A 21,830-nucleotide genomic window follows, 5' to 3' on the forward strand; every position below is an offset into this window, starting at 1 on the left:
TTAGAGTACGTAATTATTTTTTATTTTATGGTCTGTTTTAATAATTATATATATATATATATATATATTAATAAAATGTTAAGATGCAAGTCAAATGTAGTTTAGCGGATAGAACTTTGCTTCGTAAGAATTAAATTTTAAATTTAATTCTTATTTTGGTATTTTTTTATTATTTTTTTAAATTCATATATCAAAATTGCAATTAGTTATTCAATGTTTCTTATAATTACATTTCATAATAATTTAAATATAAATCAAATAAATTATATATTATAAAAACATACCATGCGTGCAGTATAAATTGTTATTCAGACCTCGAAATAATATGATATGAATTCTAAAATAAGTAGAAATGACAAACATAAGATAATCGTGGACTCTCTTTTCAAGTTTCAACCCAATAGGCTATTCCAGTCTGCCACAATTCAATTCTTGTTGGATACGGTCAAAGATTCAGACCCGAATCCGAAACATTGCAGGATCAAATAAATGACCCGATTCAGATTTCAGACTTGTTCCTGAGAAACTTCCTATATAATTCATTCCACGAACATCCTTGCCCACAAAAGTTAAAAGCATCACAAAAGAAAGGAAACAGAATCAACCAGGGGGAGAAAAAAGGAAAGAAAGGCGCCGAAACATCACTGCGAGGGAGGGCTTATTTGATTTGAAGAGCCCTCTCGATCTCGCAGAAGAAAGACTTTTTTCCTTCCTATGTATTTTTTAAATTGTCGGTATTGTTATTGTTGTTGATGGTTAGCGTTAATCATATGTTTCGTCAAAGTTTTAATTTTTGATGCGCCGTCCGAATGCCCGCTCGGTAAACCCTACTTTGGAGAACGACAAAGAAATGGATCCGACCAAACTCAGATTCCGACCGCACAGACCCGGTTTCCGAAGCCCCAATATCAAATACACTCATCCCAGATCAAGATATGTGTTTTACTCTTCAATCTTTGTAGCTCTAGTTTTAAGTTGCTACCTTTTATTTTCTGGGAGAAAGAATCAAGAAACTGAGAGGTTTGGGGTGGTGATTGATGGAGGGAGCACGGGGACGAGGATTTATGTGTTTAAATACGAGGTTAGGAAAGGTACAATGGTTCTCGATTTTTCGGAGAAGGGATTGGTTTCAATGAAGGTGAATCCTGGGCTGTCTGCTTATGTGGAGGAGCCAGAGGGAGCTGGAGCACCGGTGGCAGAGCTGGTTGAATTTGCTAAGAGGCATGTGCCGAAGGAGCAGTGGAGGGAGGCTGATATTTGGTTGATGGCGACTGCGGGAATGAGGTTGTTGAAGACCGAGGATCAGGAGAGAATCTTGAATGTGTGTAGGAGGGTTCTGAGGAAATCAGGCTTTCAGTTTAAGGATGATGGGGCCTCTGTTATTTCAGGTTTGTATATCACGATGTGGTCGTTGTTGATTTTAATTGATTTTGTAGAGATTGTTTGGTATCCGAGACTCATTGGACAAACACGTCTTGATAATATAATTTGTGTGCAATTAAGGATCCTAGTGATGGATTCCTCGCTTGAATCCTTGTTAATGTTTAACATATTGTGGCATGTTTGGTATTTTGGTAGAGAGTCTACTTGCAAATTGTTTAATTTCATGAGGCACAATCTGTGTAGAATCTGCCCGTCGGGTGGACGCTACATTTCATTACTGGACATAGGTCATCGATTAATTATTTAAGCTTAATTTTCGGTTTGTAATGCAATATTGAGATCCTAGTGGGATATTTATAAAATTTTGATATTTGAACCTTGTTAAGCGAAGCTTGTGTTAATAGCAATCATTATATCTGTAATTATATTTGTTAATTTGAAGTGAACTGATTTATTGAACGTACATGTATCAATCAAGCTGCAAACTTGTTATACCTTTTATACTTATAAGATTGAACTTACTTATCTTTTAATATTAAAATTTAATTAATCAAACTGTTCAGGCTCTGATGAAGGCTTGTATGCTTGGGTTGTTGCTAACTATGCTCTTGGAACACTTGGAGACCATCCAGCACAGACAACTGGAATTATTGAACTTGGTGGTGCTTCAGTTCAGGTTCAAAATGAGTTTTCTGCAAATGAAATTACTATTCTCTAGCCACTGATATAACATTAGCATATTTTAATATTTTTTCCTATTATGTCTCACAGTTTTTCTTATATTTTGTAATGAATATATGTTTTTTGTGACAATTTCAGCTTACATTCGCTACAGACGAACCAACGCCCCTTGAGTTCTCTCGAAAAGTTAGTTTTGGAAATTTCACTTACAATCTGTACAGTCACAGCTTTCTTCAGTTCGGTCAGGTAGTGTTTCAACTTTCATTCTGTATTTTTTTTCGTTGTATTTTGAGGAATTCTGAAAGTGGTTGTATGAAGTGATGTAATGCTTGCTTTAGGGTCACGATGATATATGTATCTTATGCATTTTTGTAATTACAGAGACCCTTAATGTTTGTTTATTAAGTTTTTATCTACTAACTTGTATGCTCTCTTAAATATTTCATTTTAAATACTGCATCTTTTTGCAGAATGTTGCATTCGAGTTGTTGAAAGAATCACTTGTTTCCGGTGGTCAAGGAATGGGTATGTCAGGCAGAGTACACTTTATTTCTTGGTCGAATTTTAAAACTTCTGAGTTATAATTTTTCTTCTAACATAATTTCTGATAATCACATTTACGCAAGCACCGTTTCAAATTAATGGTACGAACGAATTGAATCACGTGGAACGCTGCTAATTTTTTCTTACTCTTGCTTGAATATTTTTTAGCTAGCCTGAATCATTCAATGATCTTCTTTGCCCTCAAGTTGGGCTCTGCTTAGAATTCAAATTTGATTTTCAAGCTTATTTAGTAAAATCTTGAATTATGACTTGATCTTGTGAACATGTCATTTTAAATTTATTTAGATACTATTTAGTACTTCATATGAGATGGTCGAAATATATGGACGTGTAATATGATTAATAAAAAATTGATTAGATATAGGTAATTTATGTAGTATAAGTAATTAATTGGTGTTTGATGTGTGAGTTGAACAATCAATAGATGTCTTATCAACTACACCAAACAGTATATAAATCATTTGATAAATATATGGTGGTCTTGTAAGCTAATGGGTAAAATTATTTAGGTTCTAATTTGGCTCGAAAACATATTAGAACATGCTTGAGCCCCGCTTGAGTTCGATAATTTTGAATACAAATCTGATTCTACTTGAAATGGCTTGAAAAGCTCATATTCCTGCTTGATTCGTTACATCTATTCTTCAATTTCATGTGCAACTCAGTTTTGTGTCGGTTTTCTGGTCCTTTTGGTTCTTAGTTAAAAAAATGTGGATGGATTAAGCTGAAGTTGTGAACAAAGGATACTTCTTAGATAATCTAAAATAGTGACAACCATGCATTTTGATTTATCTATACCTAGTGGTACTTGAATGTTTTAATTTGGTGAAAATTTTATATCGTGGGAATCACTTTTTGGTTTCCCAATTTTGCTGTTGTCCAGTGTGCTCCTTGACAAACTGAAGGACATTTTTCATGTACATACCTTCTCACTCTCATTACTGAGTTGTGAGAAACATATGCTGATTTACTAGAGACTTTAGGAACCAAATAACTTGGATTCCAAATTTGCATAATACAAGATTTTATTAATGCAGCGACTGAATTCCTTCAGACAGGAAAACCAATGGACCCTTGCACTCCCCGAGGATATACACATGATGAGGAGGCCTGGAAGCTCTCCCCTTCTTCTGTGATTGAAAAAAATAGATACCTATCTACTTTGCTTCCAAATGGCAATTTCTCAGGGTGCAGATCTGCCTCTTTAGAGCTTTTGCAGAAAGGCCGAGGTATTTTATTCTTATTTTATGCAACTTTTTCAGTGTCACGTTCGGTGTAGTCTTATATTTTTGTTATTATTGTCTATAATATTCAGTCATGTATGCTCTTTTTTGTAGGGTCGAAATTTATGCCCAAGCTCCAAGGAAAATTTTTGGCCACAGAAAATTTCTTTCACACTTCTAAGGTTCGAGTTGGCCTTTTTCTTGCTAAGAATCTGCTATTGAAATTTGGCGTGGCCTTCCACTGTTTGCAATTTCATTAGTTTTGTGAATCTCTTCTGAACATTCCTTTCTCATCTGCGTCTTTCCACTTTCAGTTCTTTGGGTTGAGAGAGAGAGCCTTTCTTTCTGATCTAATGGTTTCTGGGCAAGAATATTGTGGTGAGAATTGGTCTAAATTGAAACAGAAATACCCGTCTCTTGAGGAAGAAGAATTGCTTCGTTATTGCTTCTCTTCAGCATATATTATCGCCCTGCTACACGATAATCTTGGAATTTCTCTGCACGATATGAGGTATTACTTGATCTGTAGCGAAGCATATGAATTTTCAATCCTGTTCTCCGACCTTTACTACTACTCATCGCATTAACAATTAGGTTGGATTAAAAACACTAAGCTTAAAAAAGTACTTTACAGTGTAGGGCTTTTTAAAATTGATTTTTGAACGTAAATAAAAGCAGTTATATGTTTAACTATACAGCAAAAACAATCTCGTTTTTTTCGTATTTTTCGAAGTAAAGTTGAAGCATGAACGGTGAAAGCCATACATCAATATACCAACTCTAGAAGTGTATTTTAAAAGAAAAATTTGTTCTTGGTAAATTGCTTTGCTACTACCAGCGTGCATCTTATCATTATCGTGATTCGAACAGGATTGCATACGCTAATCAAGTTGAGAACGTTCCTCTGGACTGGGCTTTAGGTGCTTTCATCCTACTAAACTCGTCTAAATTGGACATGCAACATTCAAATTGGATTGCAAGCATAATAGGAGGCGACTCCTCAGCACTGATGCTTCTATTCAGTATTTTCTTTATGTTGATACTTGTGACATGGATCATTTCGAAACTGAGAAAGCCTGAGGTGAAAACTATCTATGATCTAGAGAAAGGAAAGTATATAATCACCCGAGTGGGTAGATATTCATAGCTTCACGCGGTTTGCTTGCACGAGGGAGCTGCTGAGTTTCTTGATACACATCCTCATGATATTGATGCATTAATTTAGAGTTAGAGAAGAATTGATGGTGTGTCGGCTGCCGCTGGTTTGCTCTTTATGTATTTTACTGGAAAACATAGGAATTGTACGGTTCTCTGTCCATAGATTTTAGGATTTCGGTGTTTATATGATTAAAAGGGGAGCTTTCAGTGTAGTCATTTGTTCTCTGGATACTGTTGGGCAAGAGAATGTTAATACCCAGACTGTGATATATTCTGTACTCTTTTTTTTGATGAAAAGCTCGTGTGAATTATTGAAATTTGAAAATGTGTACTCCATCCGAACATACATTTACCTTGTATTAATCTAAGAAACCACGTGACTCTTTTACGTAATATTGTTCAAAAATTAGTCTCTTAGTTACAACATGGGTGTGTGTCGCTACTGGTCCAATTTTTTATTTTTTATTTATAAAATGTCAAAAGTTGATATTTGATACATTTTGTTTTATTTTAAATTTTTTTAAATAATTACTAAAAATCATTAAGTTACAAAATTTTAAAGTGTTTTCTAATTTTTTATATTCAAACTATAATTTTTCAACCAAAAAAGAATTGATAATTATTTATTCCATAATGGCCAGCCTGCCCCTATGTAAACCATTACTTAATTAATTAATCCATGACCCTACGTGACTACTGTTATTGATGACGACAAAAGTAACCGTTCTTTCCTCCTAATTTTTCAACTTTCTTTCTCTTCCTTTACCCCTTCATCTATATCAAATTACCAATCAGACCAAATCGCTTAATTTCATTTTGGATCCATTACCTACCCATATTATGAATTATATTAGTTTTTTTGAAATTAACGAAGAAAAATTCAACGAATTTTATTTTAGTTTAATAGATCCGCACAAAAGATAATTTGATTTCACGAACAAAGATCTTTGATACAAAATTGGTAAGAATTTATTATTTTAATTTTTTTGAAAAAGATTTATATTTGGAAATGAAGACTTTTGGTCTTCAATTAAAGAAAAAATGAAAAAGATGGGAACGATAGAGTAAATATTGGGAACAAGTCAATAGCAGCTTCGAATCAAAACGCGTGATGGCTCTATAATACTTTGCGAATTGGGCATTCGATCAACCGCGACAATTTTGCGATTTTTTATCCGTTTCCGATTTATCCCGTTCTTTGTTATCCAGGTACCACTTCTTTGGTTTTCCATGTTTTTTTTATTCTTCCATTTGTTTTCTTTGCTTGAATACACTAGTCTTGTTAGGTTTTACCTTTTCTTCTGGTTTCTTCGGCTGAGAAATTCTCTGACCCCGCTGCTTATTTCAGCGTAATCGATTGATTTTACCCTTTTCTTGTAATACCCACGAATTTGCAATAGAAATTAGAGTTTAGGTTGTAAAGTAGAAAGAGGGCTGGTTTTTTGGGTTGAATTGGTTAAAAAACTTTACGATTCTGAGTATTTCGTGAATGGGTTTCTTGTTATTGCTCGAACAATCGTATTTCTTGGGGTTTATTAATTGTACAAATCAAAAGATTGTAACTTTGAACTAGAATTAGGCCTTTGTTAGGTCGTAACTTTGTGGGATTTGCTTTCGTGATTGTTGTGTAGAAATTTTTTTGGCAATTGTTGCTTCTGCTGAAAGTATCAAAAAGGTGTAAATGGGCGAACATGTGGTGGTAAACGTTGACCAGATCTCAAAACCCGCAGCAGTCGAACCTGGCCAGTCGATGCAGCAGGCCGTGGAATGTGGGAACACTGGGAAAAAGCCGGAAATTGGGTCCACATCATCAAAAGATGTGGAAGCCGATAAGGTGGTGGTGGTGGTGGACAATGAGACAGATGAGGAGGTACCTCTTCTCGGAGCTGGAGAGTGTCGCATTTGTCAGGAGGAAGATTCTCTCAGCAATCTGGAGAGTCCTTGTGCTTGTAATGGCAGTCTTAAGGTATAGGTTCCATGTTATAACTTTTATTGGTTTCGATTGATTGGTGTCGTCTGAATGGCTATTCTGGGAGATAATTTGTGTGTGTCTATGAATGATCTGTGATGGTGTGTTTTCTCGAGGAGTTTCGGACTTCCGGTGTGAAGGTTTAATTTTGAAGTCCAGACAGCAAGATCAATAAGGAATGAAATGTTGGAAGGTCCTGGTTTTTGGAACATTTTTGGTGTACCAATATTTCGTATTTTGAAAGAGGAAATAAATGTGTGTGTGTGTGTGTGTATATATATATATATATATGCTCCCCGTCCAATTCCATCCACTTTATTTATTCAGAATTTTATTTGTCTCATAATTTGAGGCCATTTAGTTTTATATGTTGGGTCAGCCTTACATGTGCCTTAAACATCTTTTATCCATCTCTCTTACTTGGGAACAGCATGGGTTAAATGTTTTACTGAATACCATTGTTTTACAGTATGCTCACAGAAAATGTGTTCAATACTGGTGCAACGAAAAGGGAGACATCACTTGTGAGATCTGCCACCAGGTATGTGAATGAAAATTTGAGTTTTTCATACGTGAAGAGAGATTAGGTAAATAGATCTTCATTCCATTGCATCTGATTTCTGGGTCTATCATCTTTGCTCATGGTGCATATACTTACAAATGTTTGCATTATATCTTCCAATAAGACTTTGCCTTCATCAGAATTTACCCATTAAACTCATTTTATGAACCATTCTATAACACCTACCATACGTGATACAGTCAATTCACATGGAGAAAGTGGTGCTTATTTAACTCAGAGAGTAGGTGGTAGTTCTTCTGCAGGTCATTGATACAAGTGATCAGATTAGGATGTTATTGGATGTTAGCTAGTTTTTTTCCCTTTATACTTCTGATATTATACTGTATAATTTGACGATACATTCTTCACTTGACATACAGCCATACCAGCCTGGTTATACAGCTCCTCCAAGGCCTCCTGCTGACGAAACAACCATTGATATTGGGTATGTTATTGTTTTTACATGTTGGAATTATGCATACATATTTCTCAACTTTAGTGACTGTTTCTTGAAATAGGAAGAAAAATTAAATAGCCTGTTCAACATCTTATGGAATTATTTCATTTGATCCGTCACTTGCATTGAGTTTCTTTTTTTTTTTTGGGTAAACTTGTAGGGGAGTTTGGCTTTCTGGCACACCTCTGGATATGCATGATCCTCGTCTTCGGGCACTTGCGGAGGCTGAACGTCAATTAATTGATTCTGACTATGATGATTATAATGGTACAAACAGTAGTGGTGCTGCCTTTTGCCGTTCAGCTGCTCTAATTGTAAGCATTTATTACTGCTAATATTTTTTGGCATTTTAATTCTTAGTGTATTCCATTGAAAGTATCGGAAAGAAATATTGTTTACTTCTGTTGGTTAAAGATGTCTTCATTACCCTGAAAATTTGAAGATAGAAAACATTGTATCTTAATTTTAAAGAATGCTGACATGACTCTGTCTCTATCCATGGAAGCGTTGCTTCAAGGTTTCAACTTTTTTGTGAATCATTTTTACCTTAATTTTTATCCATATTCTTTATATAAAAAGGGTGTGGATTCGAGTTTGAGTCACCCCAGGTGCATGTGTGGTGATGTTTTTGTATATTAGTCCCCACTGCCAGTGGGTGGATGTGCCTTTTCTTTGTATTATTAAAACTCAGATATGCATATGAATATTATGGTAGGTACACTAGGTACACTGATGTGAAATAAATTGATCTAAATTCGAAAATGGAAATCTGTCTTTGCCACAGATGAAATGTTAATATGGTTTTTATTATTTGAATTTTGCTGGACCAATGGAGGTCGAAAATTTGGTAAATAGACATTTCTCACATGTTGCAAGTGCAGCTTGAAGTAAAATAATGCAATTTGAATTGGCAGTTAATGGCGCTTCTGCTACTGCGCCATGCTCTGTCCGTTTCTGATGATGGAGATGCAGACGCAGATGGAGATCAACAAGATGCATCAACTTTCTTCTCCGTAAGTCGATATTAACTTTTCATAATTTAATTTTATATTACTCTAAAAGAAAAATGAAAAAGTGTGGCTCAAATTTCTGGATTGTTATGCTGGTTATTCAATAAGTGCAGTTGTTCTTGCTTCGAGCTGTTGGCTTTCTTTTGCCTTGCTACATTATGATCTGGGCCATCAGTATTTTGCAGCGACGACGACAAAGACAGGTAAATATGTTTTAACGGCAATGACTAACATCTGAGTAAAACTCGGCCCTTTGTAGGAGCTTAAACAAGCAAAAATGTTATTTTTAGTCATGCCATGGAGATGCGATGGTTTAAATCGTTTGTTCATGCAATTGTCAATTTTATTGTGTCCTCTTCCCATATATTTCTAATTTTCTATTTTGGGCTTTTTTGCAAATTAATATCAAATATCATAATACTTTTAATGGGCAAAAATGATCGTCACTTTTAATTTCATAATAAAGTTAACAGTAAGCATTCCTAGGTAAATATGTTCTCACGAATGAGAATCTCTGCTGGAAAATTATAGCATCTATGTGATAAGGACTTAAAATTGATTCTTGTAGAATGGTAAATAAATTTATGATTAACGAACTAAAGATGTTACACCACCCTTGTCAAGAAATAAAAATGACAATTTACCCTGAGATTGATGTAGACTTTTGTTAATATTTCGTTGCATCTGTGATTTTGTTGTATAGGAAGCGACAGCATTGGCAGCTACGCAATTCGCAATCGTGGTCCAATCAGCTCAAAGACAAGGCCTTCTGGTAACCTCAGCTGCACCACCAGTCACTTCACAGGTCACTCCTCAACCAGAACATCCTCAAAGAAACGAAAGTTAACACACTTCAGAAGAGGCTGGAAAAGATCTATTAGTTCCTCAATATCTCCTTTTCGTTCATTTTCTTTTATTCTGAGACAAAATCCTCCTGTGTATATGAACCAGTCCTCGATGAGCTTAAAACTTGGTATACTGGTTTAGAGCATCAGGGTTCCCTTTGGTCAAACATATGTAAAAGGGATCGAAACTGTATGTGTTGGATGAATTTTCTGTATCCTTTTATAATTAATACTAGTCGGTTCAATATTTACTGAACGTTTCACTAACCCATTCTGGAAAACGAATGGTTCTTACTTTATTTGTGGGCATATTCTCCGATCATTCAGTGGAACCACACATTTTGCTGAAAGTTCGAAAAGGCTATTAATGCTTTGAGAATGAGCAACTAAACTAAAGATTCCTTGCAGTTCCCTAACTTGATATTGGTTGAGCCATATTACCTTTCAGTACAATACTTGAAACATACATAATCAATACTATCAAAAGCAAAGAAATGGTCAAGACTAGTAATAGCTTAAAGAGAGCTACTCGAACGGGTCTTGAATAAAAGCACTCAAGGGAGTGGCAAAAAAGGCATAAAAGAAACACAATAACACAAGAATCAAGATTGGTATTTTTGGCGCATAGGAATGTGCGCTTAGAATTCATTCCAAGTAAAATTTCCGTATGTTATAGAGATTATGTTTGGGTTTTTAAGGAAGATCTTCCATTCCCCAATAATCCTTTTTCTTGCCCGTTTCGCTTTATGAATAATTAGAGAACTTGTACTTTGGTTGCTCAAACTTTGTTTCTTCATGAGTAAGGAAGGCTTATTCAGAACAAAACCTACAAGTCATATGATAAATAACAGAATGGTTGCTATGTAAGCAAACCGAAGCGGCTAGTGAAATAACAATGAGAAAAACTTGGGTGCACCCGAGCGGACTTGAATGTTAGCGAACAACATATCATGCCATATCCCCTCGTATGTAGTCTTGTCAGATTAGGGACACATGGGAATTTCTTGATAGTAATGTGATAGGAACTGTAAGATGATATAACCAATCCCAAGGAATCCGACACGGTTGAATGACATGGCCAATGACTAGGAATCCGAATTTACTATTTAGGTGATTGGTCTTTGTTAAGATGCAAAAGCAGAAGGAATGATAGAAATGCAGTAAGGCAAAGGGCAAAAGATGCTTATCTTCTCAAGGATGTTGCTCTAATTACCTTTATTCATCCTTACTATTCAGATTCTTATTTCACCAGCCTTAATTTTGCCTCCATCTCAAGGTCATGACTGGAGAGAATAAAAACTCTTGCATTGATTCTGGGCCCTCATTACTTTACGCTTTAAATGCCCCCCAAATTTCTGGAGTTATATATAAATGATGAAGTAGCACATGAATAAATAGATCACAAACTCTAAATTCCCCTCATTTCCACTCCGAAAGAAACCATGTGTCTTTGTATTTACAGAGCGACTCTGGTATCCATCTGTATAGGATTATTAGCTGTTCATTTACACACAGTTTGTTGCTTGAAAAGCACAGATCTTGCTCTAAGACAAGTCTTACAAGATCAAATTTCAAAGCAAAAAAATCATCGCATACTCGAGGCAGCTGTTGCCAAGAAGGTCTTGAATACAGACAAGAAACCAGCATCAGAAAAGAAGAAATTCCATCCAAACAAGTCGTGTAAACTGAGAGTTCCAAGAGGATCTGATCCCATCCATAATCGAACTTGGAGCAAAGACGGGAACCTGTGAAACATCACAAAATTTGCACATTTTGTCGGGCATTTCAAGTTCCTCAAGCCGGATATCTTCTCAAACGGTAAATATGAAGTTCACACCCTTGGGGGCACAAATCACCGTTGGAAGGTTGCTTCATCTTAAAGTAACTGGATTCTTGATTAACTGGTGGCCATGCTTGCGTAGTTTAATTGTTATAGACGTTTGAATTTTTTCTTATATGTGAAGTATCTGAGTACTTTCAAAGTTTCAATAATTTTCCTCTTCTTTATATTCTACCTACAATTTTATGCAGCTATGATTTCTTCCCAGGAATCTTGTTGGGAACTTGAGCAAGATAATCCTTACAAGAATTATCATGGCTTCGTCTTTCAGTTAGATAAAGACAAATAACAGATGATAAAAATGTTAATTTACACGTGAAATCAGTACGTCAGATTAATTTGGATCAAATTTAAGTTTAAATCAGTAGAGTACAAGAGGAGAAAAATATCCATTAAAATGACCGAATTCACGCACGATTGAAACTTGACAATAATGGCTTTGGAGACGAGTCGTGTAAAATATTTTAAATCTTACCAACAAAACAAATAACACAGAAACAGATCTGACTTGTGTTCCTCGTTTAGCTTTTAGTTCAAGATACCTGCCACGAGTGTTCATCCATTAATTTAAGAAAAAAAGACACCAATGCGAGGATCACGATATTAGATAGTGACTCAAAATTAGTAGGGGAAAGCCTATATCAAGTCAAAGAAATTAAAAATTGATTTTCAGAGTCGCAAGCAGAAGGCTAGAAAATCCCAAAATGCAGTGAAATAGAACTTTGACAAACTTAACATAACAGGACATGTGTCAACGATAGAAAGAACATATAAATCTCAAGATTTAAAACTTTGCAATACAATTCCATGGTCCCTCGTCTAATTGTATTCAAAACTATCTCAGCATATGTGTTGTTCTTCAGCTCTTAGCAGCAACTTTTTCTTTCGCCTTTTGTATCTTCAAAACCTTCTTCACAATCTTTTGTTCTTCTACCAAAAAAGCTCTAATGATCCTACCCAAACACAGTAAGACACAAATGTTAGAAACTGTTTAAAGCAACATGAAAACATGTATGATCATAATTTAGATGCATTAATAACCCAACCTTTCCCTGACAGCACTACCAGATAACACTCCACCATAAGGACGATTGACAGTCCTCCGATTTCTAGGTAATCTAGATCTCTTGTATTCAGCGGGTCTCAAGTGAGGAATCTGAAATAAGACAAAATGTCAGGATTGAAAATATTTATGCAAGAAGACGGGCAGAATCAACATGTGGAAAGATAGTAGCTATAAATTATGACATGAGACAGTAGTAACAACTGCAACTTCGTAAAACTTCATTTACTTGGTTGTTGGAAACCATCAACAACACAAGTTTATAATCAAGCTCACATTGAGCACAGCACTATCAATGTAAAAGCTGGTTCTTCAACAAATCCTTCCTGGCTAACTTCTTTGAAATCAGAAATATCTTAAAGGCTTCACCGCATACACAAACTTCAACTCCCAAACTTTTAATATTCACCGAGATAATCCAATGATTGTCCCTTAGCATAACATCTTTGACTCTTCAAGTTCAAGAAGATCAAAGTTTCCATGGATAAAGAAATAACGATTGGCAAATCGATAAGTTAAAACATATGTATCCCACATTCTTCAAATGTCACGAGACAATTTTTTTTTGTTAAAAAAGACAATCCAACATGAAAAACGCAATTCACAATGCAAGAATTACGTCCACGAGTTTAAAGTTCAGCAAAACAGAAGTGTCATAAGTATATAATTAACTAAAGTTGGATTGCAACTGAAAGATTTCTGCACCACCTTGATCTCACAAACAGTGCCACCTTCCAACAACGCCCAACAGAAAGTATGAAAAGCCAGATTAATACAAAATCAAATGATCATATACAGAACAAGTCGGTAAAATTCATTTCACTAAAGCACATTTAGACCAACAGAGTAGGAAATGAGACGCACCCCTTGGATTCTCTTTCCAGTAACAGGGCATTTAGGACCACTTGCCCTCTTCTTAGTAGTCTGATACACGAGCTTCCCACCTATTTTGACACGCATTACAAAAACCAATCCATGAATAGAAAATCTACAACAAATGCCACAAAGTTGAGAAAAATAACGTGGTTAATTACAAAACAGGAAAATCAAATCTAGCAGAAAAAAATTCGAAACAGTTGATCACCAAACTAAACAGATTTCTTCATCACAAGTTAACAAGGATTGTTACCGGGGGTTTTGACAACACGATGTTGATTGGATTTCGTGGCATAGCTGTGCCGCTTCCTGTAAGTGAGCCGCTGCACCATTTTTCACTGCCAGATTCTCGAATATGGGAACTGGCTCGAAGCTTTCAAACGAAGAGGAAAATGTAAAAGAAGAGCTATTTAAATGGAGGCAAACGCGGCCGAAACCCTAGTTTTCGATCAAGAGCTGTGCTTTGGATTGGGCTGGTCTTGGATTTAGCCCAATAACATCAGGCCAGGTGGTGTTATTTTTGGCCCATTTAAAATATATCTTATATACAGTGACACTCAACCATCAGACATATAATTTGAATATATTTTATTACATATATTAGATGAATATCATCTTACACGATGAGTACCTGTTATATATATATATATATATACATATATATATATATATATATATATATATATATATATATATATATATATATCACAAGAAGTAAATAAAATATTATCCCAGTCAATTATAAAATAGGAGACTAATTAATTAAGGAAACTAAATCTAGGCTGCATCAGACAATCTCTCTCAAATTAATTCATTAATCTAATTTTCAGAGAATAGAGGGATTGCCGTGATTTACAGATGTTACAACATGTGGGTTTTCTCGTGGCTAATGGGATCCGATTTCCGAACATGCATATAACTGGGAGTGACATTTTTTTTCAAAATTAACTTTTCCAAGAAACAGTCCTTAAAAATGTGTGACCAAACTTTGAAATATGTTATGCTATTGTTACGGTATTTTAATATTAATATATAAACACGTCAAAAATTGCAATTTCGATTCTGTATATTTGTTTGCATCTTTACAATTTTCAATCCCAGTGACATAATAATTACTTGATGAAATGAAAAACTAAAACCAGTGGAGCAGAATTTTAACCAAATAATACAACACTACAAGTGATACGGGTATAATGCGCCATCACAACCTTCTCTAATCGTGGATGGAGTCGATTAGAACATCAACTCAGATGGCTGATTCAATATATTTTCAGACTCAAAATACTTGAATTCTTTTGAAAATTACAAAAAAATTAACCACTTTGATCTTGAAAGATAAACGAATGCCAGTTTTCTATCCAATAAAAGCTAACAGTTTCATTAGTCCAACAAAACAGTTCCACGGAAAACAGCTAAATATAATACAACATACAAATAAATATATAAGCATATGCACAAATTATAATCCATAAAACGCTAAATCATCAACCAGGGTAAAAATAACACAAAAATTATAATGATACACGCCAGTAATTGTATCAACTCGTTGTCTCAGTTAGTTTTCCTTGCACTCTTTACAAGGCCGTGCCTCCAAACCCCCCGCAGCTCTCTTCTCAATAGAATAAGGCATATAAGTACCAAGAATCCGATCCCATGTCACGAAAAAGGGCTGTGAAAAGTTGTACTTGTTTCCGTATAACTGGTGATGAATATCGTGATAAGCCGAATTATTTCTGAAGAATAGGTGGAAAAGATTTCCTGGCAGCCATAGCCCACAGTGATCGTCGACGGTTTTGAGGGTAGCAAATGAGAAGAAGAAGATGGAAGCTCGAGGCGACATTCCTGAGACAAGGAAAGATAAAGCTCCACCAACTGTGTCTAGAATAAGACCCTCCAAGGGGTGGTTGTACAGAGCTCCAAAGGCGTATGGGACAACAAGCCGGTGATGTTGAGAGTGGATGTGTCGGTATAAGAACTTGTTATGGTGCATGTATCGGTGCATAAAATATTGCCATGTGTCTAATACCACCATTGCCACAAAAAATTGTCGAGCCAGAATAACGAGGGAAGCCGGTTGAGGTTGCGCGGAGTTGTCGCTTCCGGTAACCTACATGATGAAATATTAGTTCATTCACAAATCAAGATAGCAACTTTACACAGGCAGGGATCCTACATTTAATGAGTAGGGATGTAATATATGACATAAAGGCAATTTTAATCAAGAATATTCGCATAGGAAATTCATAAATTGAGAAAGACTGCTGCCGTCAGAGACATGAAATTTAACGAAATTCTTCACATTCATTAGGCAATCTAGTTTCAAATTCCAAGCATGCAACACAAAAGAATAAAACATTGAAAACTTTTTTCAAATCAGCTAGTTTTTATCCATTTGGAAACCTTTCCATATCAGGTTCCACGCACCATCTAAAATGATGATGTCGTCATATCATCAGAGGCCGGGTACGAAAAGCCAGATGGGAAGATGTTTAAAGCCACGAGGAAAATTAACTCTCTTCAAATCATAGTTGTCAATAGCCCCCGTAGCCCTCGCTATAGCGAATAGCGTGGCGAAGCGACACCACATCGCTATGGACCGCTATGTGCTATGGACTTTCCAATAGCGCTCGCTATCCTCGTTATTGGCACTATAACGACAATCGCAATAGCTGAAATAGCGGCGCTATTGCAAAGCGAAGTTACATGCTTATTTTCTGTACTTTTTTTTTCTAATTTTGGTTTTTTTTGCATGTACTTAGGTAGGGTTTTGCTGGAAAATTATATTTTTCTGCATTTCTTGCTTTATTTTTGTGTCTTCTATGATATTTCAATGAAAAAACTTAAAATAATTTCAAGTTTTAGTATTTTACAATTAAAGCTGATGGAATATTATGCTGGAAATTAAGGTTTTTGAATTGATGTTACTATATGCTATATATTATATATTTATATACTTGTGCGCATTACTTTCAAATAACCCTCGCTACGCTATTCGCTATGCGCTATAGCCATGGGCAACCTTTGCGCTACGGAGCGCTATGAGTGATTGACAACTATGCTTCAAATGCTCCAAGCCACAGAGACAACCCAAAAAGATGGAAGAATTATTATAAACATCAGCAGGGAATCACAAAGCAACAGAGATACACTTTGAAAATTCAATGAATTGAAGAATATCAAAAGGATAATATCTTTATTGTCCATGCCCTTCAACAGGACAATGCTTCAGCTCAAATACATAAAAAGGAACACGGTTAGGAAGATCTTTAGAAAAGAGAAGTCCCTTTAACCAAAACATCATCCATACTTTTCACCAACAAAAAATGCCCACTGAAAACAAGTTAGATATGAACAAAAAACGAAAAAATTCACAAGAAACGAAAGGAACAACAATAAATGTTTATCCAAGATGCGTTGTCAGCATAAACAAAACCATCCCTCTTTATTAACATATGTTAGGGTAAAACCATGCTTATTATTCGAACGGTTAATGCATCTCTGCTCCATAAGCAACACAAAATAGTCCGCCCCCTCAATTGAATCACTCATTATTATAGATAAAAATTGTTTCCTTACACGGTAAAACTTACTACATCGATCAATTGACGCATCAGAAAAATAAACAAGCTAAATATAGCAAAATGAAAGAAAAGAATGAGCTTACAGCAAAGAGCATAGTGGCGATGACTGCCTGAACAGCTTGCTGAAGGAGGACCCCTTTGACCACATCTGTTTTGGGCACCAAATTTTTCTCATCCTCCTCTTTCATGGTGTGCAACCTGTAACTCTCTAGCGATCCTAACATTACGTAAATTCCTGAATACAGCCAGTACACAATTATCGGAGCAAAAGTGCCCAAAATCTCATCTGAAACGTTTAAACCACTCTTCAATATCTCCATACCTAATTCCTCGCTAAAGAAACCCCCTTTTTTCAGAACAAAACACGGTGGGTTTAGATTAAAGGCAGCAGGATTTGTGTTGGATTAGAATATACCTGAATTCTATGAATCAACAACAGAATTATGAAAAATAAGACACAAATCCTAGATCCAGACACGAACCCCAGTCAACTGGGTCAGCTGGAAAGTGAAAATTGAGACGGAGAAATTGTAGAATTTTTAGGGCAGAGGAATACCGTGTTCCGACGTTGTATCATCTAGGAATCGTGGAAGTAGAAATCAGGAGGAACGCCCCCTGATTTTTTTTTTAATTTTAAATAAATTATCAAATTCCAACTTATTTAAAAAAGAAGAAGAAATTATTAAATAAAATATCAATATACCTTTTTATTTATGTTTAATTAAATAATACATATTTATAATTTTAATATATCGTTTATCTATCATCTATATCTATATAGATATATATAAAAACAGAGTTGTCTGCTTTTTTTGGCAAATTCTCGCCTAAATATACTTTCTGAAAATGGAAACAATCGAAAAACGTTTATGTAATAAATAAATAGACCTTTAATTCATTAATAAAACTGAACATTAATGTTTGTGTATGTCTATTAATACTAGAAATTTGAATCACTTCTTGGAGAAACAAAAGAAATTAAAATATGTTTCAAATTTCAAATCCAATACTTAAATTCTCTTCTTGGAATTATACAAGTAGGAATTAATAGAGATATTTAATTCATTATTTAAACTGTATATTAATACTTGAAAATTGAATATATTCTTGGAAAAATAAACGAAATTAAATTACTGTTCAACTTTCAAATCCAAACCTTAATTTCTCTTATGGGAATTATACAAATCGGAATTAAAAACCAAAAGAATTTAAGAGCAACTAATGTTTTTTTAATCTATAAATACATATATATAAATTTGAATGATATATATTATCATCACACACACCTACAAATACTCTGCCCAAATACTTTGCCTTGAATCATTAGGCACGGGGGAGGGGTAATATCTCTCCACCCCAATAAAAAAATACTTGGATGTTTTATGTGTGATTTTCAAAAATGCAAGTTTAGGTTCTGCTGCCAACTGAATAGGCAAAAATAAAAATGCTTCATGACGTTAAAACCCATCTGTCTGCTCACCAAGTGTATGTGTTGATTCAGTGGGACATTAAGCTATATATTTAACAACTTCGTGGGTGCCCGAGCTTTCAGTGAAGTGGTGAAAGAGGCAAAAGAGGCGGGCTTCACTGAACCAGATCCGAGGGATGATTTATCTGGAATGGATGTTGCCAGGAAGGTATTGTCTCATAATTTTGTGTTATGATCTGTCATTACACCTTTACTGCCTAGCCGTTTTGTGCTAGAAAATTGGTTTAATGAAATTCTGTTGCTGTCCTGAGATTGTTCTGAAAAGGGACTTGATAATTGTTCATTTTCCTTTGCATTATGGTCAGCTTGTGGGCACGCCTATTCCCGACTAAAGTTTGTGTGACTGTAGTTTGTTTTCATCATTATTCTTCCTTTAGCATCCATGTTGGTAGAATGCCAGTAACCATGGCATGGCTGAAATTTTTTATAGTGCACACAAGAAGCCCAGATTTTATTTTTTGAGTCCTTATTTTTCCTAATGGGGAACAAATTTACCTGTCGAATGGTTTGTGTGGCACAGGTGATAATCCTAGCCAGAGAGTCTGGACTAAATCTGGAATTGTTGGATATTCCAGTTCAGAGCCTCGTGCCAGAACCATTAAAGGCAAGTAAAATATTGACGAGCCACAAGGCTGTTTGACTGAGGCACTGCTTAATCTTTGATACTGATATTTTCTACGTTTTTTTATTTCAGGATAGTGCATCACCTTAGTTGTTCCTTCAGGAACTGTCTCAGTTTGATGTAGGCTGGGCAGAACGAAGACATGAGGCTGAAGATGTTGGTGAAGTCAGTGTCCTTCAGGCCTTAGTGCTGAATTTGAACTTCACTAGAGTTATATTTTCTGTTTATTGATATTTATTTATTGATCTGACATGTTGAATTATGAAAAGGTGTTGAGATATGTCGGGGTAGTGGATGTTGTGAACCAGAAAGGAACAGTGGAACTTCAAAGATACAAGAAAGAACATCCATTTGCACAACTATCTGGATCCGATAATATAATTGCATTCTCGACACTGAGGTATGCTAAGCAACCTCTGATTGTGCGTGGTCCGGGTGCTGGGGCTGAAGTCACGGCTGGTGGAGTATTCAGTGACATTTTGCGTCTCGCCTCTTATCTTGGTGCCCCATCATAAGGGTCAGTTTTCCACGGTTCGTGTGTGCCTTGCTCTGTCCAAGCTTGAGATAATTTTATTGTTGATTTATCTAGGTATCTTGGTTCCCCTTGGATTTTGCAGTTTTGGTGATTATGTAACTACGCAATACTCATGCATTCTTCCTAGATTACAAGTTTTTTGGATCCTGCAACTTAAATTTATCCATTTATCAGATTATCGTTTTCATTTAGAAATAGAGAATAATAAATTATTAAAATAAACAAAAAGCCTTCATTTTCCAGCTATGCTATCAACTGCAAACAATTGTTTGAATGGTGTGTAACTGGGTGCGCTAATCAACTCTTCAGCATTAATCTCTGTGTGTGGTGTCCATAGCAGCAATCACTACATTCTTATACTTGCATTTAGTCTTCACAGCGTTTCCTGTGGGTTTTTTTGAATTGTTACCCAAGCAAATTTGTATGTTCAATTTAGTAAATTCCTCCAAAATGAATTTGCTTTATGAGAAAATGACTTACAATGTAAATATGCGTTTCACATATTAAATGTTTGATAATTAATATATAATTTTTATTTTATTGTACCAATTTATAATGAATATGTAATTGTATCATGTCAATTCGTTGACCTTTCAAATTTAAAATTAAAATATGCCCTCTTATTGAAATTAAAACCACATTATTTTTATTACAGTTACTATTTTGTATGTGGTGCTTAAATTTATATATGTATATGATATAATTAATAAACACATTATGTTATTCATTGTCTAATACGCTTGGGTGATATTAATTTTTCAGCCGAAATACAAAGCGTGATATTAATTTTTCAACCGAAATCAGTGTTTCATTCTTAAGATCTATATGTATATGAAAATAATATACATTTCATTTTGATTAACAGTCATGTTATGGAGAAAGTGAAACATATTATCATACTTACTAATTTTAATTATTAATTAGAAAAAATAACTGTACGTGCATCGCACCGGTGAAAAACTAGTTATATTCATTATTGAGTTGATATTCCTTCGTCGTTTACCCATCAAACCAATTTACTGTATTTATTATTCATTTGATAGTGAAAAAGTATATCACAATTACTATATCACAATTTATAAAAAAGGACAGTCGGTCTGTAGAACACGGTTCTCTTCAGCTGCACAACGTAAGGCAAGGCAAGGCGACATGGAGGCCTACTCTGTTCTGAAAGCATTCAAGCCCTTCAAATTAATTCCCATCCAATTCTCTAGCCCAGAAAGCATGGTGGCGCCCGGTGTCAGGAAGCCCACCGTTTGCTAACTTGCGCTAGGGCCGCTAGTTCTCCAGCGTTGGGGCAGACTCTACGATCTCCGCCTGCATATGAGACTCATAGTGCTGCTAATTTTCTTTTAAAAAATATTTTCATGTTTATTTGCACAGGCAGGAGAGGAATTTTGAAAAGAGCATATGATGGATTGTTATTGGATGCCGGGGGCACACTCTTGCAATTAGCTAAGCCAGTTGAATACACTTCTTATACCATTGGCCAAAAATATGGTTAGTTTGAGCTAGGACCTGATCGATCTATTTTGGCTTAAAATTATATATGAAATTTGTTTTTGTTTTTCTCTACATTGGAATTAATTTTATTGGTAAAGATGATATCTTGGTGTCAATATATAGCTATTGAATTACATGGTTTGTTGAAAGATTCTGGAGGTCATCACGTATCTTTATATTCTGTTGCATCCATCATTGAAACTTACCAATTGCTATTGTAATTGTAAACCTGTTTTCATGTTTTAAAACTGAATAATCTCTCGGTCAAATGGCTGTCGTGTCCAACTTTGACACCGCTTGAGGAAATTATTGAAGATCTCAATGTATTAGACTTGTGAGTACCAAAGTTTCCTTGTGAATGATTCCCTAGTGCGCAAGTACCTTAATTTTGTTTGGCATTTGAGTGCGTCGAGTTTTTTTCTAGTGAAAAAGAAACTTAAATTTTTTGAAATCTTGTAGGCCATTTTAT

The 21,830-nt window shown here is 35.2% G+C and overlaps 4 protein-coding genes and 1 long non-coding RNA gene across 6 annotated transcripts; 3 read left to right on the forward strand and 2 right to left on the reverse strand.

The window, feature by feature from the left end:
• The first annotated feature begins 539 nt into the window (after nt 1–539).
• Nucleotides 540–5,294, forward strand: LOC140809100 (probable apyrase 6). Its single transcript, XM_073166583.1, has 8 exons — nt 540–1,388; nt 1,947–2,059; nt 2,203–2,310; nt 2,535–2,589; nt 3,666–3,857; nt 3,966–4,033; nt 4,166–4,362; nt 4,722–5,294. The coding sequence occupies exons 1-8, from the start codon at nt 797–799 to the stop codon at nt 4,996–4,998; spliced, it is 1,602 nt and encodes a 533-aa protein (XP_073022684.1). The 5' UTR covers nt 540–796; the 3' UTR covers nt 4,999–5,294.
• Nucleotides 5,295–6,028: 734 nt separating this feature from the next.
• Nucleotides 6,029–11,598, forward strand: LOC140808625 (uncharacterized). Its single transcript, XM_073165751.1, has 8 exons — nt 6,029–6,218; nt 6,641–6,975; nt 7,448–7,519; nt 7,921–7,985; nt 8,158–8,311; nt 8,912–9,010; nt 9,121–9,210; nt 9,711–11,598. The coding sequence occupies exons 2-8, from the start codon at nt 6,691–6,693 to the stop codon at nt 9,852–9,854; spliced, it is 909 nt and encodes a 302-aa protein (XP_073021852.1). The 5' UTR covers nt 6,029–6,218; nt 6,641–6,690; the 3' UTR covers nt 9,855–11,598.
• Nucleotides 11,599–12,335: 737 nt separating this feature from the next.
• On the reverse strand, nt 12,336–14,119 carry LOC140808626 (large ribosomal subunit protein eL34-like). The gene is made up of 4 exons (XM_073165752.1): nt 13,885–14,119; nt 13,620–13,699; nt 12,739–12,848; nt 12,336–12,645 (listed from the first exon to the last, which is right to left on the reverse strand). The coding sequence occupies exons 1-4, from the start codon at nt 13,961–13,963 to the stop codon at nt 12,552–12,554; spliced, it is 363 nt and encodes a 120-aa protein (XP_073021853.1). The 5' UTR covers nt 13,964–14,119; the 3' UTR covers nt 12,336–12,551.
• Nucleotides 14,120–14,969: 850 nt separating this feature from the next.
• On the reverse strand, nt 14,970–17,837 carry LOC140809759 (sphinganine C4-monooxygenase 1-like). The gene is made up of 2 exons (XM_073167476.1): nt 17,296–17,837; nt 14,970–15,738 (listed from the first exon to the last, which is right to left on the reverse strand). Exons 1-2 carry the CDS (start codon nt 17,530–17,532, stop codon nt 15,187–15,189), a joined length of 789 nt encoding a protein of 262 aa, XP_073023577.1. The 5' UTR covers nt 17,533–17,837; the 3' UTR covers nt 14,970–15,186.
• A 760-nt stretch (nt 17,838–18,597) lies between these two features.
• Nucleotides 18,598–20,031, forward strand: LOC140809762 (uncharacterized). 2 transcript variants are annotated; one of them, XR_012113170.1, is made up of 5 exons: nt 18,598–18,849; nt 19,222–19,305; nt 19,396–19,488; nt 19,593–19,840; nt 19,913–20,031. It is a non-coding gene; the product is annotated as an uncharacterized lncRNA (long non-coding RNA). The 2 variants fall into 2 exon arrangements; XR_012113169.1 differs by having other exon boundaries at nt 18,622–18,849; nt 19,593–20,031.
• The last annotated feature ends 1,799 nt before the right edge of the window (nt 20,032–21,830 follow it).

The sequence above is a fragment of the Primulina eburnea genome, chromosome 13 (assembly GCF_022965805.1).
Source record: "Primulina eburnea isolate SZY01 chromosome 13, ASM2296580v1, whole genome shotgun sequence".
Lineage (NCBI taxonomy): Eukaryota > Viridiplantae > Streptophyta > Magnoliopsida > Lamiales > Gesneriaceae > Primulina > Primulina eburnea.

Coding starts and splice junctions, on each gene's coding strand:
- LOC140809759 (XM_073167476.1), bottom strand. CDS start 17,532: ATGGAGATATTGAAGAGTGGTTTAAACGTTTCAGATGAGATTTTGGGC. Junction 15,739..17,295: donor TCGCCACTATGCTCTTTGCT/GTAAGCTCATTC, acceptor TTCATCATGTAG/GTTACCGGAAGCGACAACTC.
- LOC140808625 (XM_073165751.1), top strand. CDS start 6,691: ATGGGCGAACATGTGGTGGTAAACGTTGACCAGATCTCAAAACCCGCA. Junction 7,520..7,920: donor CTTGTGAGATCTGCCACCAG/GTATGTGAATGA, acceptor CTTGACATACAG/CCATACCAGCCTGGTTATAC. Junction 9,011..9,120: donor ATGCATCAACTTTCTTCTCC/GTAAGTCGATAT, acceptor CAATAAGTGCAG/TTGTTCTTGCTTCGAGCTGT.
- LOC140808626 (XM_073165752.1), bottom strand. CDS start 13,963: ATGGTGCAGCGGCTCACTTACAGGAAGCGGCACAGCTATGCCACGAAA. Junction 13,700..13,884: donor TCGTGTTGTCAAAACCCCCG/GTAACAATCCTT, acceptor GTGTCAAAATAG/GTGGGAAGCTCGTGTATCAG. Junction 12,646..12,738: donor GGTAGTGCTGTCAGGGAAAG/GTTGGGTTATTA, acceptor GTGTTTGGGTAG/GATCATTAGAGCTTTTTTGG.
- LOC140809100 (XM_073166583.1), top strand. CDS start 797: ATGCGCCGTCCGAATGCCCGCTCGGTAAACCCTACTTTGGAGAACGAC. Junction 4,034..4,165: donor ATTTCTTTCACACTTCTAAG/GTTCGAGTTGGC, acceptor TTCCACTTTCAG/TTCTTTGGGTTGAGAGAGAG. Junction 4,363..4,721: donor ATTTCTCTGCACGATATGAG/GTATTACTTGAT, acceptor TGATTCGAACAG/GATTGCATACGCTAATCAAG.